This window comes from Lygodium microphyllum, chromosome 13 (genome assembly GCF_053477565.2).
Source record: "Lygodium microphyllum isolate KBCC chromosome 13, Lygodium_microphyllum_v1.1.10, whole genome shotgun sequence".
Taxonomy (NCBI): domain Eukaryota; kingdom Viridiplantae; phylum Streptophyta; class Polypodiopsida; order Schizaeales; family Lygodiaceae; genus Lygodium; species Lygodium microphyllum.
The window spans coordinates 56,201,378-56,221,947 of record NC_141147.1 but is presented as its reverse complement, the minus strand read 5'-3'; the positions used below and the strand labels follow the sequence as shown (position 1 = coordinate 56,221,947).

The 20,570-nt window shown below is 42.2% G+C and overlaps 1 protein-coding gene across 2 annotated transcripts; it reads left to right on the top strand.

The window, feature by feature from the left end:
- The first annotated feature begins 2,060 nt into the window (after positions 1-2,060).
- On the top strand, positions 2,061-19,285 carry LOC148026646 (uncharacterized). Of its 2 annotated transcripts, none has more exons than XM_087691118.1 (7): positions 2,061-2,345; positions 2,579-2,723; positions 3,484-3,537; positions 3,622-3,713; positions 17,495-17,721; positions 17,978-18,154; positions 18,528-19,285. In XM_087691118.1, the coding sequence occupies exons 1-7, from the start codon at positions 2,122-2,124 to the stop codon at positions 18,566-18,568; spliced, it is 960 nt and encodes a 319-aa protein (XP_087547244.1). In that variant the 5' UTR covers positions 2,061-2,121; the 3' UTR covers positions 18,569-19,285. The 2 variants fall into 2 exon arrangements, with proteins under 2 accessions (XP_087547244.1, XP_087547243.1); XM_087691117.1 differs by having other exon boundaries at positions 2,062-2,345; positions 18,444-19,282.
- The last annotated feature ends 1,285 nt before the right edge of the window (positions 19,286-20,570 follow it).

Below are 20,570 nucleotides of genomic sequence, written 5' to 3'. Positions count from 1 at the left end.
CGAATGGAACAATTAATCATGACCCATCATCCATAGAGGCTTTTTGGAGATGCATCCAAGATTTTTGTCTTGCCTCAAGGTCAGTTGTGAATCCTAGTAAAACATGTATAAAGACACTTCTTAATCCTCGTCCACTGTGGCTCTTGGATGCAGGTTTCAAGGAATTGGAAGAAGGAAAGGTATTTAGGCTCCTTGGAATTCCCATGGGATTTGGTGTATCCCTGAAACAATGCTGGGAAGGGTGCTAAACAAAGTCAAAAAGAAGCTAGAGTACTTGAATGAATTGCAGTGTTCATTCACTCGGTGAATGGTGGTTCTAAAACATATTCTAATACCTTTGACAATACACTTTTTAGCCAGCTGGAAGCCTTCCAAAGCTGGGTTGAAACATCTGGAGTCATTGACCAGAAATTTCTTATGGACAAGTAACAGTGAACAATTCAAAATACTGAAAGTGGCATGGGATGATTGCATCCTCCCTAAGGAGTTGGGAGGTCTAGGATTCCCCAATCTAGATAGGATAACCACCAAGATGGCTGTAAAGTGGATCCCTAGGGCATTCCTCCATGAACATGAAGATTGGGCTGTGCTTATCATGCATAGCTGCAGGAAATTCTCTTTAAACAATTATTCGAGGTGGAAGGAGCTAGACCCTATTACAATAGCATTCAACCAAGTTAGAGTGCGCATCAAAGAATGCTCAGATGTGATGAGAAGTATCTGGTGTGCATGGCTCACCCTCAAAAATCAAGTTAGAATTTCTCGAAACAGTAACTTTACACTCCCCTGGAGTGCCTCAAACTCAATTTGGTTTAGTATATTCCATGGTATAGTCAAGGAGGACAAACTTTCTCTTGCTCACAAGATTTTTAAAAAGGGCATTAGGAAATGGATTGATCTGTGGGACTACAATCTAGGAGGGTGGAAGGATTTGGATTCTCTAGATAATTAGTATCATCTTTCAAGGGAAGAACATACTCTCCTCCAACAAAGGAGAAATTGCTGGGGGGTTTATTTATGCCTGACAATTCAAATAAATAAGGAATTCAATTGCAGAGGTATATGTTGGCAAAATGATAAGCCATTACTACCTATCCAAGAGAAACAAGAGTCACCCGCCATAATTGTTAATAAGCTAAACAAAAGATGGCACCTAAATTGGAACCAACATCAGTTGATATACATGTTTACCATGATTTGGCTACCGATAATTCAATTGAAGCAATCTTGCCTACTGTGACTGATATAGTTGAAAGCCATATGGACTTGTTCAAGAACAAAAAAAAAAGGAATAGGATCAAGATTATGTCCTCGATATCACCATGAGGAAGATACCATAACCCATCCTGTTTTATTCTTGTCAGCACAATAGGAATACCCTCAACTTGCTTCAACGGATGATCCCCCCTATCACCCCTCAACTATCACATGGAAAGAATTAATTCTTGGGGAAATCTATGGACTACATCTTGTAATATGGAATTGGATACGTAGCTTAGTACTGTGGCAAATATGGTTATGTAGAAATAAAAAGGTTTTTGAAAATGTAATGGTGGACCCAATGTATGGCTTTAAAGAAGAAAATTTGAGGCTAAGAAGAAAGGAAAGCAATTGGCCATAGACAACAGCAAACATTTAGCTACCCACAAGAAGAAAAAAGACGATCCATATGAAGGCTTGGGACTTGAATTGAGGAAGTTCCTTATCCATGAAGAAAGAAGAAGGAATATGGAGCACGGAGAAGGCTGGTTCTTAGAAATGTTTGAAAAACCTACTCTGAGCACTCTCAATGTAATGGAAAACAGAGCCAAGTAATGAAATTGTATGTAATAAGCTTTTCTCATAAGTCAAAAGGACTCTTGCTTCAGTCCAACGATGTAATACCCCTCTTTTTTTATTACCTTTACTAATACAACTTACCGTTTCCACAAAATAATAATGATAATAATAATATATATGTATATCTACAGAATATTCTCATTACATAAATATCATCAGGGATGTCACGTGACAAATTGTATTTTCTCAGAAAACACTATAAATATTAAATACCTTCAAGAATAATATCTAAGTCGTAATAGAATCTCGTCCATGCCATAGAGCTATCTGATTGAATAGGCTATGGCGGGGGCCGTGCATGATACGTGCCTGCAACTGCTGCCCGAACGCACAAGCAGCCTCTCAATCGCTTCTTCTATTGCCAATCACCAGAAGCTGCTGCCCTGCCTCACCTTGGGCAAAACAGGCCGCCTCAATTCTCTAAGACTGGGGGAGTCTTACAAGGGCCTTCATCCTCTCAGGGCCGGGTCGGACACCTTCACAGAATTCCCCGCATTAGACTTCAGGTTTCTACTCTTCCTCTCTTTCACCAAATTCTACATCAGCTTCCTTCTTTCTTTGAACGCAAAATTATTTAAAAATGGTCTTTTTGATGCTTGAATGTGACTGGGGATGCCCGAATCAGGTACGTGCCGGCTCGATTGGGATCGTTAATCCGAGATGGGCACTCTGCTGTCTCCCGTCTAGGTTAACCCAACGACTGAAACGTGCCGCTTATTTCTTGTGTTATGCATTCCAGGTACTCTGCCACAGCTCCTAGCTCCTTGGAATTTCTCCCAGGAGTAATTACTGGTGCTTATTCTTCCCCCAAATGGAAAAGGGTCCTCCTGAAGGTTAGTGGGGAGGCTCTAGCTGGCGATGGCCAACAGAACATTGACCCGCAGGTGAGGCACAGCTGTCTAATAATGTTCTTTTCATTTCTCAATCCCACACATTTTGCGAGAGTGCAGTACATGTCCCAAAGGATGACCTAGCCGTTTAAACTTGGGTTCATTATCCTGAAGTTGTGCGTTCATTTCTTGCTAGGTGCATCACTTGGTTGGACACCTATATTTACATGGAGTGTTGCTGTGCAAGTCCAGTCTCACAGTTGTGCACAGCATTGTGTTCCTGTTGTGCATAGTGATAACCAAAATGTTGCAATGTGATAGAACAGATTAAGAGGCTACAGGAAACAGTTAAGCCTGATTGGGGAACTAAAGCATACACTGAACCTACTTTTATAAGTAGATGTTCCTGCTTGGTAGGGTGACCGAGGAGGAGGGTCTCAGTGTGATCGAGCTCCGTTGCTTATTTGTTGTGCAAGTTCTCCTATTTGTTCATGGGAAAAATGCAAGTGGGGCTCATACCTCTCTCAGTTACTATGCGGGAGGCAGGGGGGGGGGGAAGAGGACTATAAAGATTAGTCGAAGGTGTGGTTTTATCCTTGTATGTGCGATGCCTTATAGACGTAAGGGTCACACAAAGGTGTAATTTGTTTTGAATTAACTCAAGGCCCATTGTAGATGATCACTATGTGAGCCATGTAACAATTAGAATCTTGTAGTGTCTATATTTAGTGGGTTGAAGTCTGAGACAGACTTGCAAGGACCCATTTAGAAGGTATGCTGTATCTCATACCTAGCACACAACATTGATGAGCAGATTACTATGTCTATAGCGGAAGAGATTGCGGTGATCACCAGGCTTGGCATTCAGGTAGCCTTTTTAAGAGTTTGGCAAAGTGCTATGTGCATAATTGTTTAAAATTTCAGCTTCTTTTTTCACACTTTGTCAATGCAGGTGGCAGTCGTGGTGGGTGGAGGAAACTTTTTCAGAGGGTCTGCTTGGGCTGGCACAAGTGGTCTAGATCGAGCCACAGCAGATTATATTGGGTGATGTTATCAAGCCTTAGTCCTTCATTTGTAAAGGAGTATTTTGTAGCTTAAATTTATTGGGATTGAAATGCTTAGCAACTTAAGCACCTGGGTAGCTTACATATGAGGATGGTCATGTGCCCCTTATGATCTAAAAAATATTGCTAGTTTACTAGCCGAACATAAAAGCTTTCTGGTAATAAACTGGAGTTTAATCAACTCTGATTGGTAGCAACTGTGATACCAGGTGAGTGGGTGTGATGGTTGCCCACTCTCCCCCACTCTCTTTGGCACATACTGTGGTGCATAGTTGTCAATATACTTGGTGATTCTTTTCAGCATACATCAAAATCTAGTTTCTTCTTGAGTCGGCTATTGCTTTAAGCAAACTTTACTGTTGGGAAACAGGCAGTTTTTTCTGAAAAAAGGTGTGGCTAACTATATCACCCAGAAGGATTTTACAAAGATGTACATATGCATGACAGTCTAGCAGGAGCGGTCTGAAAATCAGAAAAAAAATCCTATGTATGAGCCTCGGTGGTGTTTTGGGTGGGGGGGCGTGTGGGGTTGTTGTGTGGGGGATAGAGGCCATGGGGGAGGAATGTATTGTCACCTAGGACTGCTTTCATGCATTGTGAAAAACAATCCATGGCAGCCCAAGTGAGAATGAACTAATGCTGGAGCTTCTGCCTGTGCCAAGAGTCACCTGCAATTGATCCCATTAGTCGTGGAGTGAGTAGATGATGGATGTCTAGAGCTTTGTTAGGGTTGCACTTTACAAGAGGTTCTTGCCACTAAAAATCATCTAGCAGCATGCCTTTTAGATGTGCCACCTTGTGAGGCTCCCAATGATACTCCAAACCTTTGATCAGGATGCCGTAGGCTCCAAGATGTGGTAGTTGGGCAAGAACTCTAGACCAACCATAGCACGAGATTTTGCCTTGATGATGAAGATTGTATTGTGCACCTCTGCCTCATGCAGTAGATGGAAAGCCCTTGCTGAATGATTGCTAATAGAAGGCTCCCCCAAGAGATGCACATAGACTAGGTGCAACTTGGCCAAACAAACTCCTCTCCACACCAGCTGGGCTGCCTTGCATAACCAAAGACAATGCTTTGGGGTTTCCAAGTGCTGCTGTGAGTCTCCAAGCGCTGCTGTGAGCAACGCTTGCAGACTCCATCCTATTGCATTTGGGCCAGCCAACTTGACTACTAGGTCCCCATGTGCTAGAAGTTGTATAAGTAGTACACTCTCCTCAGCCACCAGCTCTCTCGAAGGTGTTACTAGAAGTTCTAGTGGAAAACATTTGTGATGCTCTACTCTGCCTAGTGGCTGCTATGTGAGGGTGCCCAGTCCATGTCAGCCTGCAATGCTTGTCCACTAACTCTGGTTGTGTAAGCCAAGAAACACGAGGACATGTGAGTGACTATTGAGGTCGGCTAGATCCACTCTCCCGGATCCCCACTCAACTCATCTAGAGGACTGTCCCATATTTAGAGGTGCCAATCCTGGATGTTGACTAGCCTATGTTTAGATCCAACTGCCATGACTATCCTTGGAGGCTGACGAGACAGATCCTCCTCCAATGGATGTCAAGGAGGGCTAGACCTTGTTGTCCACCCTCATGTATTGAGAAGAAATTGCATGGGAAGGCACCATGGAGTGTGCTTGCCACCCACAAAGAAATGTGCATTGGCGAAAATTGTGCTGCTGCCCACAACTCTCTTGGCTACGTTGACTCCTTACGGTTTTTTTTTTTGGAGTGTACCAGGGCGGGGGGGACTAACCAATCTTGGGGGATCACTGCATCGATCTTCCTCCTTTGGCGCAGAGGCATCAATCTTCCTCCTCCTAGCCTCTACCCCTCGTTGGCATCCTACTACTTGTTGTAGAACCTCTAGGTCCGTGATCCTATAGATGTCTCTCCAGACCTTGACAAATCGGACAAGACCAATCTATCAGCCAGCCCATTGGATGCGAGAGTGCTCTAATAGCTGCATATTGTCACAATCTCGTGTTTGTGGGTTCTAGATAATAGGTTGTTTGTTAAACTCCTCCTCGCATGCTGGGCTTGTTGCTTTAGGCCCTTACGCAGGTTATGCTAGACCCATAGCATGCTGCAAAAAAGGATGATTTGGGTAGTATAGTTAGTGTTGTGATGAAGTTTCATCAATGATCATAGAGAGGTCTCCACTCCCTACCTAGATGAGGTCTACGCTCTTGAAAGCTTTTGCAGGAGACTTCCATGTTTGCCCACTTGGAGTGGGCCTTCAGATCACTAGCTTGCCCGGCCTTTAGATCACTAGCTTGCCCAACAGGGCTTGACCAAACTCTAGTACTGAGGATCAATGATCCCCATGCCCCCCTCGGAGTGATGATGGATGATGGCCTCTCTCCCAAGCCACCTTAGCACGTGAATCCTTAGACTCGACCGAGTTGAACCACAAGAAGTTTCAAAGTATGCTGAACCATGCATAACGAAGAAAAATATCAGTAAGAGTCCATATACCAAGTTATTGCCAAAAGAACTTGGACTAACAGAGCCCTGCTCACAAGGGGGGGCAATAGCCTTTCTGGTGGTCCCAAGTTGTAGTTGACAGCTTTCATGGCTGTTTGAGTAGTGTAGTAGCATTTTTTCAGCCTTTCTCGTAATGAAACTCTGGATTTTCTCTCTCTACAGCATTCTCTCTCATCCTACAGCCATCTCTTAAGTTATCTTGGCAAAATCCAGCCATTTGAGTCATCAAAGGTGGAGATATCGGAAAATCTATGTTGTAAACCCTAAATTGCAGAAGAAATTAGTGTTTGATAGCCACCTCGGGATTTATACTTAGAATTAAGGGCCCAGGACTTGAATGCCAACAGTTGAAATTAAAGAATTTTAGGGAGATTCAAGAGGCCAGCTAGCCAATATCACATTTGGGGCTTAATTTGTATTTCAAGGAGTAGGGTGAAAGCCAATCCCCAAGCAAATGAAGGGGCAAATTGATTTGAAGGCTAGCTGGTCAGTTTTCATAGCAAGAAGCACTTGGATTACTGATCAAAGAATCTCAATTGTACTCCATCCATTTGCAATAAAAGCTAAAGAAATATCACAAGGGGTGCTAATTTTGGGGCCAATAGGTTGTCCTTTGTCCAAGATTAAAATGGTATAGCATGCATTTTCAGTTTATATGAAATTTATGCTTGCTGTAATTGTTGAGTAATCAGGTCATTACCACTCTCTTTGAGGAGGAAGGTTGTTTTCAGCAAGTATATTTTTGTTGCTCATTGTTGGACTAGGAGTGTTGTGCACTTTGTATGGATTGAGCACACAGACCAAGACCATCTGGTATTGAAAAAGTTGTTTGTAGAAGTCAATGGCTAGCCCCATCACCTCCTCAAGATAGGACCTAACTGGCCCGTATTAATCATGCAGGCTATGGATATGGTCCCTTGAAGTGCTATGTCAGTGCACTTGGAAGATCTCTTGGCAAATGGTGTTGCCTTTCCAGGCTGAGAAGCCAGCTGAGGTTTGGCAAGAGTACTTTGTTCTCCTATTCTCTATGCTCACTAAGGTGGGTTGTGCTCGCAACTTTTGGAGCTAGAGGTGTGGTCTCTTGGGGAGTCTTGTAGCAACCTCTAGCTACTGCAAGGTCATGTGTGAAGGCCTTCTCCTCCTAACATTTCTCCCTGGCACAAAGAGCTTTCTCCTTGCAGATCGTGGTCGACTCTCCTAGTGCATGCACCACCTTCTCTGCAATCTCTCCATCATGCACTCATCATAGACCCGAAGCTGTCTAATTTGTCTACATATCTCCTTGCAGTTATAGGTTTTCCAGAATCTGACAAGTGCATGGGTTGATGGCCAAGTCATGTGTGTCCAGAGACAAAAGCACAAGAGCATGATTTGATAGTGTGGTCCCTGCAGTTTCCCAATTTGCCCACCTTGGGAGCTACCCCCGTCACCCACATAGAATCTATCCAGCCTCTCTAGAAGGATGCATGGCAATCATTTGTGACCACAATGATTCCCTATCATAGACCTTTCTCTACCACTTGTTGTACAAAGTCCCAAAATGTTGTTTTAATTGATATAATTCTTTTTAGGTATTTTTGAGAGGCAAAAAAAGTGATAAATTCATGGTGATTTCTAGCTTGCTTAGCACCCCCAAAATCTTGTATTGAAGGGAACGAGAAATAGGCTTTTAGTCCATCCCAAAAGCTCCCAACCCAAAGAGATTAAGACATCAGAGCAAAGTGTCATGCAAGAATGTCAAAATTGCAGAGGTGATGGATATCTTCTTTTGGGTCACCCAAGAGACATCAGACCAAAGGTGCTACAAATGACTTAAGGCCTGCAGTGTTTGCAAATGGAACGCTCCTATGGGACTTAGGTTATTGTTTTGTTATAGTTAGTTAGTTTTTTTGACCTTTTTTTTGTGGGGATGCTTGAGCTGGCTTATTACTTACATAAAAAAAGTGAAACCAAAGTATAAAACCACCATCAAGGGTGTTGATGACGAGTGAATGACAAGGTAGAGGGAAAATGCCTCAAAGAGTGGAGTAGGTGCTCTTTTAAAAAGATTCACATTAGACATCATATGTATTGATGATGATGATGTTGATCTTGTGTGACATGGCTCTAATTTGAAGGTGAACATGTTAGAGAATGTCCATTGGGCGTTGTACTGCAATACTTCAAGTTTACAATAAGGAACTTACTACTAAGTTGGCTGTTTGAGACATGCACATGATTTAGCTTTATCATCAACTTGCTAAGGCCAAAGATGAGGCAGCATTCTTCATGCAGAACATGCTACATCAGTCTCAGAGGTTGATACGTACATAGCTTTAATGCTGTCAACAAAAGTGACTCTTGGTGCCAATGATTGTCTCTATCCCTTATCTGGATCAAAAGGGGTGATGTCAGTTTCCAATTCAAGGCTAGTATCGGGATCCTGATGATGGTAATGAGCAGCTAATCTATGTCTACTTGGTATTGTTGGCCCTCCAAAAGTTTGCTATTTGAAAATCTAGATTGACACACCTTTGGAATATAGCATGTTGTGTCACGACATGCCATGATCAAGTGTACAGATTCATTCTTGCTCATGCCATATGAATCCACACCCCATGCAAATGCACCCTTAACAGGATGTCCTCAAGCCAACCATACGAATCCAGCCTTGCCATGTCATCACCTGCATCATCAATGATGTCATCATGGAACATTCTAAAAGATCTTTAGCCACCCTCCAACACCTATAAAAGAAGGGGCTTGCCATAGATCTCCTCAGCCTTGCCAATGCCAGTCTTGGGAGCTCAAGGAGGCAAGACCTCCAAGTAAGTAACTTCAAGTTCCAGTTCTAGTTCTTGTCTAGTCTCATGGAACATTCTAGAAGATAACTTGGAGTTCCAGTTGTAGTTCTTGTCTAGTCATGGTATGTAGTCTTGTCTTGTCTCCTGGTGTCTTGTCACCTTGTAATCTCGTAGTACGAGATCTTGTCTAGTACTATCTTATATTTGATTCATCCCCCTGTTGAGGGAGATCTTGTAATTCTGATATCTTGTATCCATACCTACGGTCCCAGGTTGTGGGATCCTTCATATCCTGGGTTGTGGGATTATCCATATCTTGTTAAGTTATCATTGTACCTTGTGCCCTTATGTGGGATTATCTTGTAATCAAAATTATTGTAACAAATCTTATATCTAGTCTAGTCTCTCGAGCATAGTCTAGTGCTCCCATAACAGTTTGCCAAGACTACTTTCTAGCCCTATTGAGCACCATGGAGGCGACCCTTGAAAGAATCGTGGCCTCCCTTCAAAACCTCCAACAACAAATTCAAGACTTGAATGAACGACTAGCGCAACTTCAAATAGAATACCTTATGCATCTAGGCCTTGCGCTTCAAGGGATGCAAGGCCAGATCCGAGACTTGTAAAACAACAAAGGAAGTGATTAGATGTTTGTGCGTGTTTATCAACCCCCAACAAGAGAACCCAAGATCAGCATGCTAGAGAAGTTCGATGGTGACCGTTCGAAGTTCAAGGGATTCTTGCAATAAGTAAAGCTCTATATCACATATAGCCGGACAAGTATCCAAATGATGCTTCCAAGGTGGGATTCATTGGGACTTTGCTTTGTAGTCAAGCTTTATCATGGTTCGCCCTAATCTTGGAAAAGAATATGCTGTTAGATATGATCAATGCCCCACCCTCATTAGGTGCTACCAATGATCCATGGTGCTCAAAGTTGTAAGGCCCCCATTATGAGGAGAAGCCAAATGTGAGCCCGGACATTGGTTGAGTCCTGACTTGTATATCAGATGAGGTCTATGTGACCGGATGGCAAAAAGGTGACTGTTGTGGGTCTAATCTTTGGGTTAGACGGAGTGGTTAAGCTGGTAGCAACTCGAGGCACATTGCATTGAGTTGCGTGGTAAGGGAGTTAAAAGGGGCCCCTATTGTGGGGTCCGGGGGCCGCGGAAGCGGCCCCTGGCTGGGGGGTCCCAGGGGGGCTAGTAGCCCCCCTGGCGGGGGTCCGGGGGCAACGCCCCCGGCCCGATGGTAAAGGGAATATTCCCTGGAATATTCCCTGGCCGACTAGTGGAGGCTCATATGGTAGGTCGGTCAGCAGGCCGACCTAACGACCTTCGCGGGCTATAAAAGCTAAACCCCTTCGCAGCCATCTCTCACTCATCTTTCACCCAGTCAGAGTTGTTGTTCCAGCTAGCCTTAAACTCTTCACCTATCTTCTGTCTAGATCGCCATCTAAGCTTCACACAGTGGAAGCGCACGGGTGGACAGAGCCATCTTTGTATCAGTTGTTTGGAGTTAAAGAATTTACTGATTCTCCTCTTATCTGTTGTGTACTCTCTATCTCTTTCTCAGATTCTGTTCGCTGCGCCGTGTAATATTTTACATATGCTAGTACTTCATAACTATGAGGCATTTCTTTGCGAGCTCACTTCCACATTTGGAGATGCAGACACTGGTCAAGTAGTAGAAACAAAACTTTGGAAGCTACGATAAGATCACCTTGCCTTTGGTGATGTGTCTAAATTTAGGCAATTAAAGTGTGTCTAAATTTAGACAATTAATCTGTGACCTTACTTGGCATGAGGAGTATTTTATCAACCAATTCAGATGGGGTCTTCGAGATGACCTCATGCTCACTATATTTGAGGCAAAAATACTCAACGATTATGTCATACAAGTCATCCAGTGTAATAATAGACGGTTCAAGAGGAAGCAAGAAAAGCGAGAAAAATTAAGGCCTCGCCAATGGAACCCAGCCCTAATCAAAGATTCAATTAGAGAAGAAACCAAGCCTGAACCGATGCAAATAGATAATATCAAATTCCAACCCTTGACCCCATAAGAAAAGCAAAGACGAAGAGAGGATCATCTATGCCTATATTATTGGAACTTTGGACATATCGCCCTAAATTGCCCAAATAAGAGGGCAAGAATCCCAAGAGTTTCTGCAACCATCCTTGAGCAGGAAAACGAGGATGTCCGGTTGTATTTGAGACCCTACAACCAGACCTTGATATAAGAAAGTGTCTCAAACCCATGGAAACTTTCCTTGTTACAGTCCAGATGATCTTGGCAAGAAAGGCACTTTCCCTCAAAGCCCTAGTTGACTCCAGAGCCTCTGCATGTTTCATTAATGATGGCTTTGTGAATAGATACCACATTCCAGTACTCCAAAAAACCAATCCTGCACTAGCTGAAGTTGTGGATGGAAGAGCTCTAGCATCTGGAGATATTACCAAGGAAGCATAATCACTCATGGTAACTGTTGGTGATCACAAATCTTGTGTATGCTTTAGTGTCATATCTAGTCTCACAAATCCTATCATCCTTAGGATGCCTTGGCTAAAGAATCACAACCTAGAAATTGATTGGTTTAAGCAAAAGATTACACGTCGTGAAAATCAAGGAAAGTCGGTATATCTAGGAGCCAAAGCCTTTATGCACACAACAAGGTAGGAACCGACCTACATGATGTATCTTATACCACCTTGAGAATCTAGTAAGGATGAGTCAGTCAAGCTACCAAGTTGGTATCAAGAATTTTAAGATGTCTTTGAAAAAAAGAATGTAGATCTCTTGCCCGAACACCGACCATATGATTATGTTATAGAACTCCATGAGGGGGCTCAACCACCTTTTGGACCCATCTACAGGCTATCCCCTAATGAACTAGCTGAACTACGCTAGAACATTGATGAGAACTTAGCCAAGGGGTTCATTAGGCATTCGAAGTCTCCTGTTGGAGCTTCAATTTTGTTTGTGAAGAAGAAAGACGGGTTACTTCGAATATGTGTGGATTATCGAGGACTCAACAAGATAACAATAAAGATTCGATATCCTTTGCCATTGATACCAGAGCTCTTGGAACACCTTGGAAAAGCCAAGATCTTCATAAGATTGATCTATGAGGGGCTTACAATCTTGCACGGATCAGAGAAGGGGACGAATGGAAAACAGCCTTCCGCACAAGGTATGATCACTTCGAGTATGTTGTTATACCATTTGGTCTCACCAATGCTCCTGCTGTAATCAGCCTTCCTTTCGTGGATGGGTGGTAAATCCCTGATTACAACTAAATTACAGCAGCAAACAATTAATGCAAATCCGAAAATACAAATTTACCTACTGATCTTGGACAATGCATATCCGATTGGTCCCAAAATTGGCGCCCCTTTGGGTATTTCTTTAGCTTTATTGAAAAGAAGTTGATTTACAATGGGATTCTCCCAATCTCTTTTAGTATTGCAACTTCCCATGCTGTGATGAATCACCAGCAAGTCTTTAATCCGATTTGCCCCTTGATTTGGGCAATCAATTGGCCTTCATTTGCTTTGATGGAAATGGAAAATGCCCCAAATTCAATTATTTGTTGGTCCCTCCACTTGAATAGGCTAAAAACAACTTTAGCCCTGCTCAATCCAAGTCTTGGAGCTTCCAATTTCTGGCATGCTTCCCGAGGTTGCTGTTAGACCCTAATTTCTGCTGTAAATTAGGGTTTACAGGAGAGAAATTTGCAATTTCTCAGCCTCCAAGGGTCTAAATGCTGAGATATTCGGCGCGAGGCTGTGAAATGGCTGGGAGATGAGAGGGAAAGCTATAGAGAGAGAAAATTCAGAGTTTTGTTGCGAAGAATGACTGAAAATCAGTCAAGTGCAGCTATTGCCTTGCCACAATAGCATGTAGATGCAAAGAACTGAAGAAAATTAGTCATTTACTCTATTGCTGCCCTGCCTCAACAGCCTGTAGATGCTGTCTCTTGCTGTTGATTGGTCTTTTTTTGCCCCTGGCTGCCTCAGAAGGTCCTCCAATGGCTGCAAATCAGACCAGGAGCCTCCCCTCCCTCTCTCTTGTAGGCTAAATTTGTAAAAATGCCTCTTCGTAGCCTCTAAAGACGTTTTTCAGTCTTACATAGGCATTTTTGACAAGTGGGAGCCTTTCCAAATGGTTTTTCCAGCATTTTTCATAATTAAATATTAAATTTCAGTCTTTAAATATTGAAAATTAATCTAATAATTATTTCGATGCCTTGAAAAATAATGGGACTGGCCAATAATTAAATTGGCCAGGCAATTTTCATTCCCAAGTGTCTCTGCGCTATCTTTGACCATCAGATTGGCCTTAGATACCATTAAATGCCACTTCTCTAGTGTCACCAACTGACACTTATGGCCAAATGGATGATCTAGGCCAACAACTGGTACCGATACCACCAAGTACATGTGCGACATGACTTATAGCAACTTTTGCCTTTGACATCCCGTGATTTCTTCGGGTCTCGGGCTCGTAAATTTACTTTAACCCTAATTGCACCTCACATATGCATCATTTACTTAATCATGTGACTAAAAATTAATCCACATGTTAAGTGAGGTTTCAAAAATACATGTCCTCGTGACACCTATAGTGTTTCAATATACGATAAACGATATCTTTTGAGAGTATCTAGATGATTTTGTAGTTATATACTTGGATGATATCTTGATATTCTCAAAAGATCCAAAGGAGTATGAGCACCATGTACCATTAGTTTTGGAAAAGCTCAGAGAAAAAAGACTATATGCAAGACTTGAGAAGCGTTTTTCCCATCAGATAGAAGTGGAATTCTTGGGGTACAATGTCTCCTAGACAGGAATCTTCATGGACCCCAAGAAGATCGAGACTATTCTTGACTGGCAAATACCCATGTGTGTCCGCAATGTCCAATGTTTCCTTGGCTTTGTCAACTTCCACAGGATATTTATCAAGGATTACTCAAAGATAGTCATACTACTCACCAGACTCACATGAAACTCAAAGTTCTCTGGACCCTAGAAGCCGAGAAGGCCTTTTAGACCTTGAAGACTACTTTTATGATTGTCCCAATCCTAGTCCACCCAGATCCTACCAAGCCATTTCTATGGCTAGCATCCAAGGATGGATGTACATCTCTCCAATCAAGTAAGAAACCTTGCCACCGGAGATACTCAACACCTACCAAATATACACCAAGAACTCAAGCAATAAATCCAAAAGGCTCAGAATCAATACAAGCTCTATGTGGACCAGCATCGTCTTCAATATCCAATGTACAAAGTTGGTGATAAAGTATGGTTACTCAGGCATAATGTCTAGATAACAAGGCTCTCCACCAAGCTAGACCACCAGAGATTTGGGCCCTTCACTATTATAGCTGAGATCAACCTAGTTGCTTACCGAATCCAACTCCCTAGCACCATGAAGATCCACCCAGTCTTCCATGTTTCCTTGCTCGAGCCATACCATAGCTCACCACTGAGGGGGGAGAGATCTAATCCTCCACCACTTGTCCAGATTGAAGATCATGAAGAATTTGAGGTTGAGCATGTCTTAGACTTGAGGATCTCCCCCCTCAATTGCTTATTGACTCCAACTCCCCAGCACCATGAAGATCCACCCAATCTTCCATGTTTCCTTGCTCGAGCTATACCATAGCTCACCACTGAGGGGGGAGAGATCTAATCCCCCACCACTTGTCCAGATTGAAGATCATGAAGAATTTGAGGTCGAGCATAGTCTTAGACTTGAGGATCTCCTGAGGTCGATTGGATATGACACCAATGATCACACTTAAGAACCTGCAGAATATCTCCAACAGGCATCTCTCAAAGTTAAAGAATTTCACAAGAGAAATCCAATGAAACTTGGACCAAACCACCAAGCCGCTCCTCATGGAACTCGTCGCTAGAGGAGGGGGTGATGTCACGGACATGCCATGATCAAGTGTACGGATTAATTCTTGCTCATGCCATATGAATCCATACCCCATGCGAATGCACCCTTCATAGGACATCCTCAAGCCAACCATGCAAATTTGCCATGTCATTATAGAACCTTCTGGAAGATATGCCATGTCATCACTTGCATCATTGATGATGTCATCATGGAACATTCTAGAACATCTTTAGCTGCCCTTCAATACCTATAAAAGAAGGGGCTCGCCGTAGAGCTCCTCAGTCTTGCCAATGCTAGTCTTGGGAGCTCAAGGAGTTGAGACCTCTAAGTAAGTAACTTCAAGTTCCAATTCTAGCTCTTATCTAGTTATGGTATCTAGTCTTGTCTGGTCTCCTGGTGTCTTGCCACCTTGTAATCTCATAGTACGAGATCTTGTCTAATACTATATCGTATCTTGTTCATCCCCATCGAGGGAGATCTTGTAATTCTGATATATTGTATCCATACCTATGGTCCCGGGTTGTGGGATCCTTCATATCCTATCGAGTCCTGTTGTCTATACCTATGGTCCCGGGTTGTGGGATTTTCCGTAACTTGTTAAGTTATCATTGTACCTTGTGCCCCTATGTGGGATTATCTTGTAATCAGAATTCTTATAACAAATCTTGCATCTAGTTTGGTCTCTCGAGCACAGTCTAGTGCTCCCATAACACGTTGAACCAGAGCTAGGTCCCATCGGAAGTGAAGATTTGGTTTGATGTGGCTCTGGTTTGACATGGTTTTTGTTGGAGAAAGATGGGCAAAGATACCCATCTCTCTCTCTCTCTCTCTCTCTCTCATGTGTGGTCAATGCCCAATCATTGATGAGGTGGGGCTTCAGCGTTGTTAGGGACAAACGAGTATCTTTGGATGAAGTATTTTTGAGAGAGACATCTCTAATGCCTCTCATCAGGTTGAGGAGCAATAAAATATGTCAGCTAATCCCATGCCATGCAAGCTCAAGCCCTCTCAAAATGTAACAATGGTTGGGAACATAAGGGTTGTATGGATGGGCATTATAGCTCCAATGATTTGATGACATTTGACTACTGAGAGAGAGATGAAAGCTCAGTAGTACAAAATAGGTGGAGAGAGAATGTTAAAACAAGGAGATGAGTCTGTACCTTCATGTCTTTAGTGTCATGAAGGCCTGGTGAAAGCTGTTAGAGGAGATGAGCAGGACGCGTCTAAGGGAGGGTTGTCAGGTGTAGGGGAAGCCCCATATCATAGAGCCTCTCTCTCTCTCTCTCTCTCTCTCTCTCTCTCTCCAATTCACGATTGTTTATTCCAGATGATTATTCGTTTTTGTAGGAGTATGTGAAAGGAAAGAGTCTATATTGTGGTTTTTCTATGCCAGCTCTTCTAGATCTTTGTGTTTGGATTTTTGTCACAGAACTGTATAGCCCATGATAATTTGATCTGTGGAAATAATTTGTCACTTGTACATCCAGTTTGTTTCTTAGGATTATTGTATGGTATGCCTGGTGGTGTACAAAATTTAGTATCAATGACTATGGTTTGGACAAACAATGGTATAGAGTTCAAGACACAATACTGCATGGTTTTAATACATGAATACATAGAAGGTGATGATAAAGTTCACCCATGTGCAATAAATTTTCAATGGTGTTTTGTTGATTGTCACCCATGTTTTCAAAAGAGCTGGCCTGATCATCTTTGTATATACAACCTAAACAAGTCCAAACCATTACTTAAAAAGCACTGAGGAAAGGCAGTGCTTGCATGCACTTGTGCACTCTTGTTTTTTCACTGCTTCTGGAATTCTCAGTCTGGCCTCTCCGTGAGGTCCCATGAACTCGAATTTTGCATTGCTAAACAGAAAAGCACATGTTCATGTATATGAGAGAGAGAGAGAGAGAGAGAGAGAGAGAGAGAGAGAACATTAACATCTCTGAAAGGCCAATGTGGTCTATGAGACCAGACCAATACACAAAATGAAGTGCATCTTTCATTTGAGAAGGTAAAAGACAAGCCTATGAAACTAGATGTAAGGCCACACTTCATGTTAAGAGTATGCCTACGATGCAAATGTAAATGGTAACATTGATAAAGAAGAAAAAGAGAGAGACGCTCTTTCCCTCAGTGAAGTATCTTTCTCAGGTAGAAATGTAGCTCTGTGTGGCTTAGGTGCCTTCACATCTGACTCTTGTGGGGCTCAATGATAGCTCTGATCCATCTATGATGTGGGTGTCTGAGTCTTCTCCTGGGCGAAGGTGGGTCTCACCTGATTGAGTGCCACTACTCTACCTAAAAAGACACTTCCTGAAGACAAAGCTTCTTTACGATGTATCCCCATTGGCTGTCTGTCAGCAGTGGTGGTTGATCCCATACTCGACTTTGCGGTAGTGAATAAGTCAGTAACAGCCCTCTGTCTGGGCGGACCTCTGGCTGTGGGGGCCTCCTATCTCACACACACACACACACACACACACAGAGAGAGAGAGAGAGAGAGAGAGAGAGAGAGAGAGAGAGAGAGAGAGAGAGATTGAGGTGTATCCTTCTGACTTGTACATCTTTGCTACAGAATGATGGCTACTGTTATGAATGCCATTTTTCTACAAGCTTCCATGGAGAGCATAGGGATACAAACAAGAGTGCAAACTGCTTTCAAGATGTCTGAAGTTGCTGAGCCCTACATAAGGCGGAGGGCAATTAGGCACTTGGAAAAAGGTCGAGTTGTAATTTTTGGTGCTGGGACCGGCAACCCATTTTTCACAACGGATACGGCTGCTGCTCTTCGAGCTGCTGAAAGTAAATTGCTGTAAACTTTTGGGGCTTGATCACCCTCAGGCACAAACCACACATCCATGCATGAACATGCTTCATGCACATATTTGTATTTAGTTACGAATGTTCTTTATGGATTCATACTTGGATCCATACTAAAACTAGCAAAAAGTTGTTATCATGAAGACTAAGTTGTTACCAAGATGACTCTTCATTGTTGAGCAGATTTTTCTCACATGAACAATTTCATGATGACACCATTTGTTAAATGAATGTGCAGTCAATGCGGAGGTGGTGTTGAAGGCAACGAATGTGGATGGAGTTTTTGACAGTGACCCTAAGAAGGATCCTGGTGCTGCTTTGTTGAAGCATATTTCATATAGAGAAGTGACATTGAAAGGCCTTTCTGTGATGGATATAACCGCGATCACTCTGTGCCAAGAAAACTGTATCCCTGGTGAGTGGTGTATCAGTACTGCTGTTTTTGGGTTTGATGGATCTCGTTGTGTTGTCAAAGGAGTGGTTGCTATGTAGCTGTGTAAGTAGGCTAACTAACAGGCATGCGAGGTTTCATTTTCATGTTTAGACTCACAAGATTAAAAGCCTCCTTGATCTTTTCACGAAGAGGTGCCAATCTGTCAGTTCAAGTCATGAGAAGAGGCTAGTGACAACGTACCTCTGGCTTAATGCTTCATGGAATATCAATACTTATAATTTGCTAAGTTGGATGGTGTGTACTCATGCAGTTGTTGTTTTCAATCTCCAAAAGCGTGGGAATATTGCAAGGGCTCTTCTTGGAGATAACATTGGCACTCTGATTGATCAAACAGGAGAGCAGAAGGCCAGGGTGTGCTCGACAACTAGTGCTTGAATCTGTGAAGTGTAACTGCTGCTTTTAACTAATCAGATGTGCCCACAATAGATCACTGGCCACTGGACGTGCAGAAGACCAGGATGTTGAAGTACAAGACCACCATTTGTCTCACACGGTATGTTGGGAGCTGCGTACAAATATGGTGCAGTTTGACAAGAAGTTCCTCGGATTTCATGGCATTGTGAAGCTATGGGCCATGGCCTTGTTTTAGAGATGCTTTGTTTGCATGACCCTACATAACCCTGCACAATGGTGGGGTTCTCAGATGCTTAAAAGTCCTGAAAAGGATATAGGCACACATGGTAATCATTTTGCTGGTATAGATGGACTATGAACTGGGATCATGCAATCACGCAAAGCTATTAGTCACTATGCTTAAAAGTCAAGGGACAAGGGATTGTAGGAGTGAAGATGTTCTATTTGTTCTTCTAAAGTTCTCTATCTTTGAAACTCTCGTTGGCACTCCATTCAATCAATGAACTCTGAATCCAAACTCTCAACAATTTTTGTTACGATAAGACACATGATCTTCAAATCAAATTGAAGTCTATCTATAACTATAAAAGCAGAAGGGTTCAAATCTTGGATTCTGAGATAGATGATTTCCCCTCCCAAAAAACGGATTCTTGTTTGCAAACTAGATGTTGAACTTTATTATGCCATGTTTCAAATTTGACAAAAATTTTGATCAGTACAAGTTAGAGAGCAATCTTTGGTGATCATGTGTGAAAGATTTGCAAGGGATCTCGTCATGCAAAAGAGCCAAAATCTAGTGCATTGTGTGGAGAATCTAGACATTTGTTTTTTAATGGTATCATTGTTTGGGAAAAACATCGGTCATTGGAATGAAAGCTGTGTCATTTGAATTATGTTGTTTGCCTCTTTGTGAGCATTGTCTCTTTGGAAAGAAAACTAGAATGTTGCATAAGGGTAGTGAGAGTAGAAGATCAAAATGTCTTGATTTGGTTCATAGTGATTGTATGAGCCAATGCTCCCAGTTTCATTGGGCGAAGCATCGAATTTTATCACTTTAATAGACGATGCCACAAAAAAGTGTTTGGACTTATCCTCTCTACAAGAAAAGTGATGTATTGAATGCATTTCAAAAGTTCTAAACATTTGCAATCGTTTAGTCAGGTAAAATCTTAAAGTGTTGGAGGATTGATAACACTAGAGAGTACACCTCACATGCCTTTACAAACTTTTGTGCATGTTGTGCTATCAATAGAGAGTTGACAACTCTTGAGATCTTGATCAAAATGGTATGGTTGAGAATATAAACATGGCTATTCAAGAAAGGGTTCGTACTATGTTTTCTAACGTTGATCTTACTAATGGATTTTGGGTTGAAGCTGTAAAGATAGTAGTGCATGTGATCGACATGTCTTCTAGCAAGCTATTGGATGGCAAAATACGAGAGGAGTTTTGGTCTACCAAGAGGCCTTGTTATGATCACTTGTGTGTTTTTGGTTGTGAGGCATTTTTGTATATATGTAGGGATAAGCAAAGTAAGCTTGATTATAAGTCTAAAAAAGGTATTTTTCTTAGCTATGGAGAGTCATGTAAAATGGGCTATCACTTGTGGGATCTTGAATCAAAGAAAGTAGTACACAACTATGATGTCATCTTTAATGAGAATAATATGTATGAGTAGCTTATTAATTGAGGTTCATAGAGTGGTATTTTAGAAGAATGGACAGCCAATACATAAGTAGATTCCATGATGTGTTCCACATGAAAAACCTCATGTCTTATAGGATAGATATGTGGGATAGTCAAAGGCTCCTCTTGAGTCAGTTTTACATAGGTCTACAAGGGATAGAAATATTACATCTCTAGAATATGTTCGGGCCACGAATTCTAGTGAGCCATCTTGTTATGTTGATGTTATGACCAAGGATGACACTCATAAGTGGAAGAGAGATATGTAGTCATAGATGGACTCTTTGATAAAGAATGCTACACGGGGGTTAGTTTGTCTAAGGGCAACATGCATTGC

What these genes read in the sequence shown, in the direction of transcription:
- LOC148026646 (XM_087691117.1), top strand. Translation starts at nt 2,122, where the DNA reads ATGGCGGGGGCCGTGCATGATACGTGCCTGCAACTGCTGCCCGAACGC. An exon ending in TTCCCCGCATTAGACTTCAG is followed by an intron (nt 2,346 to 2,578) that starts GTTTCTACTCTT and finishes TATGCATTCCAG; the next exon opens with GTACTCTGCCACAGCTCCTA. An exon ending in TGCTCTTCGAGCTGCTGAAA is followed by an intron (nt 17,722 to 17,977) that starts GTAAATTGCTGT and finishes ATGAATGTGCAG; the next exon opens with TCAATGCGGAGGTGGTGTTG.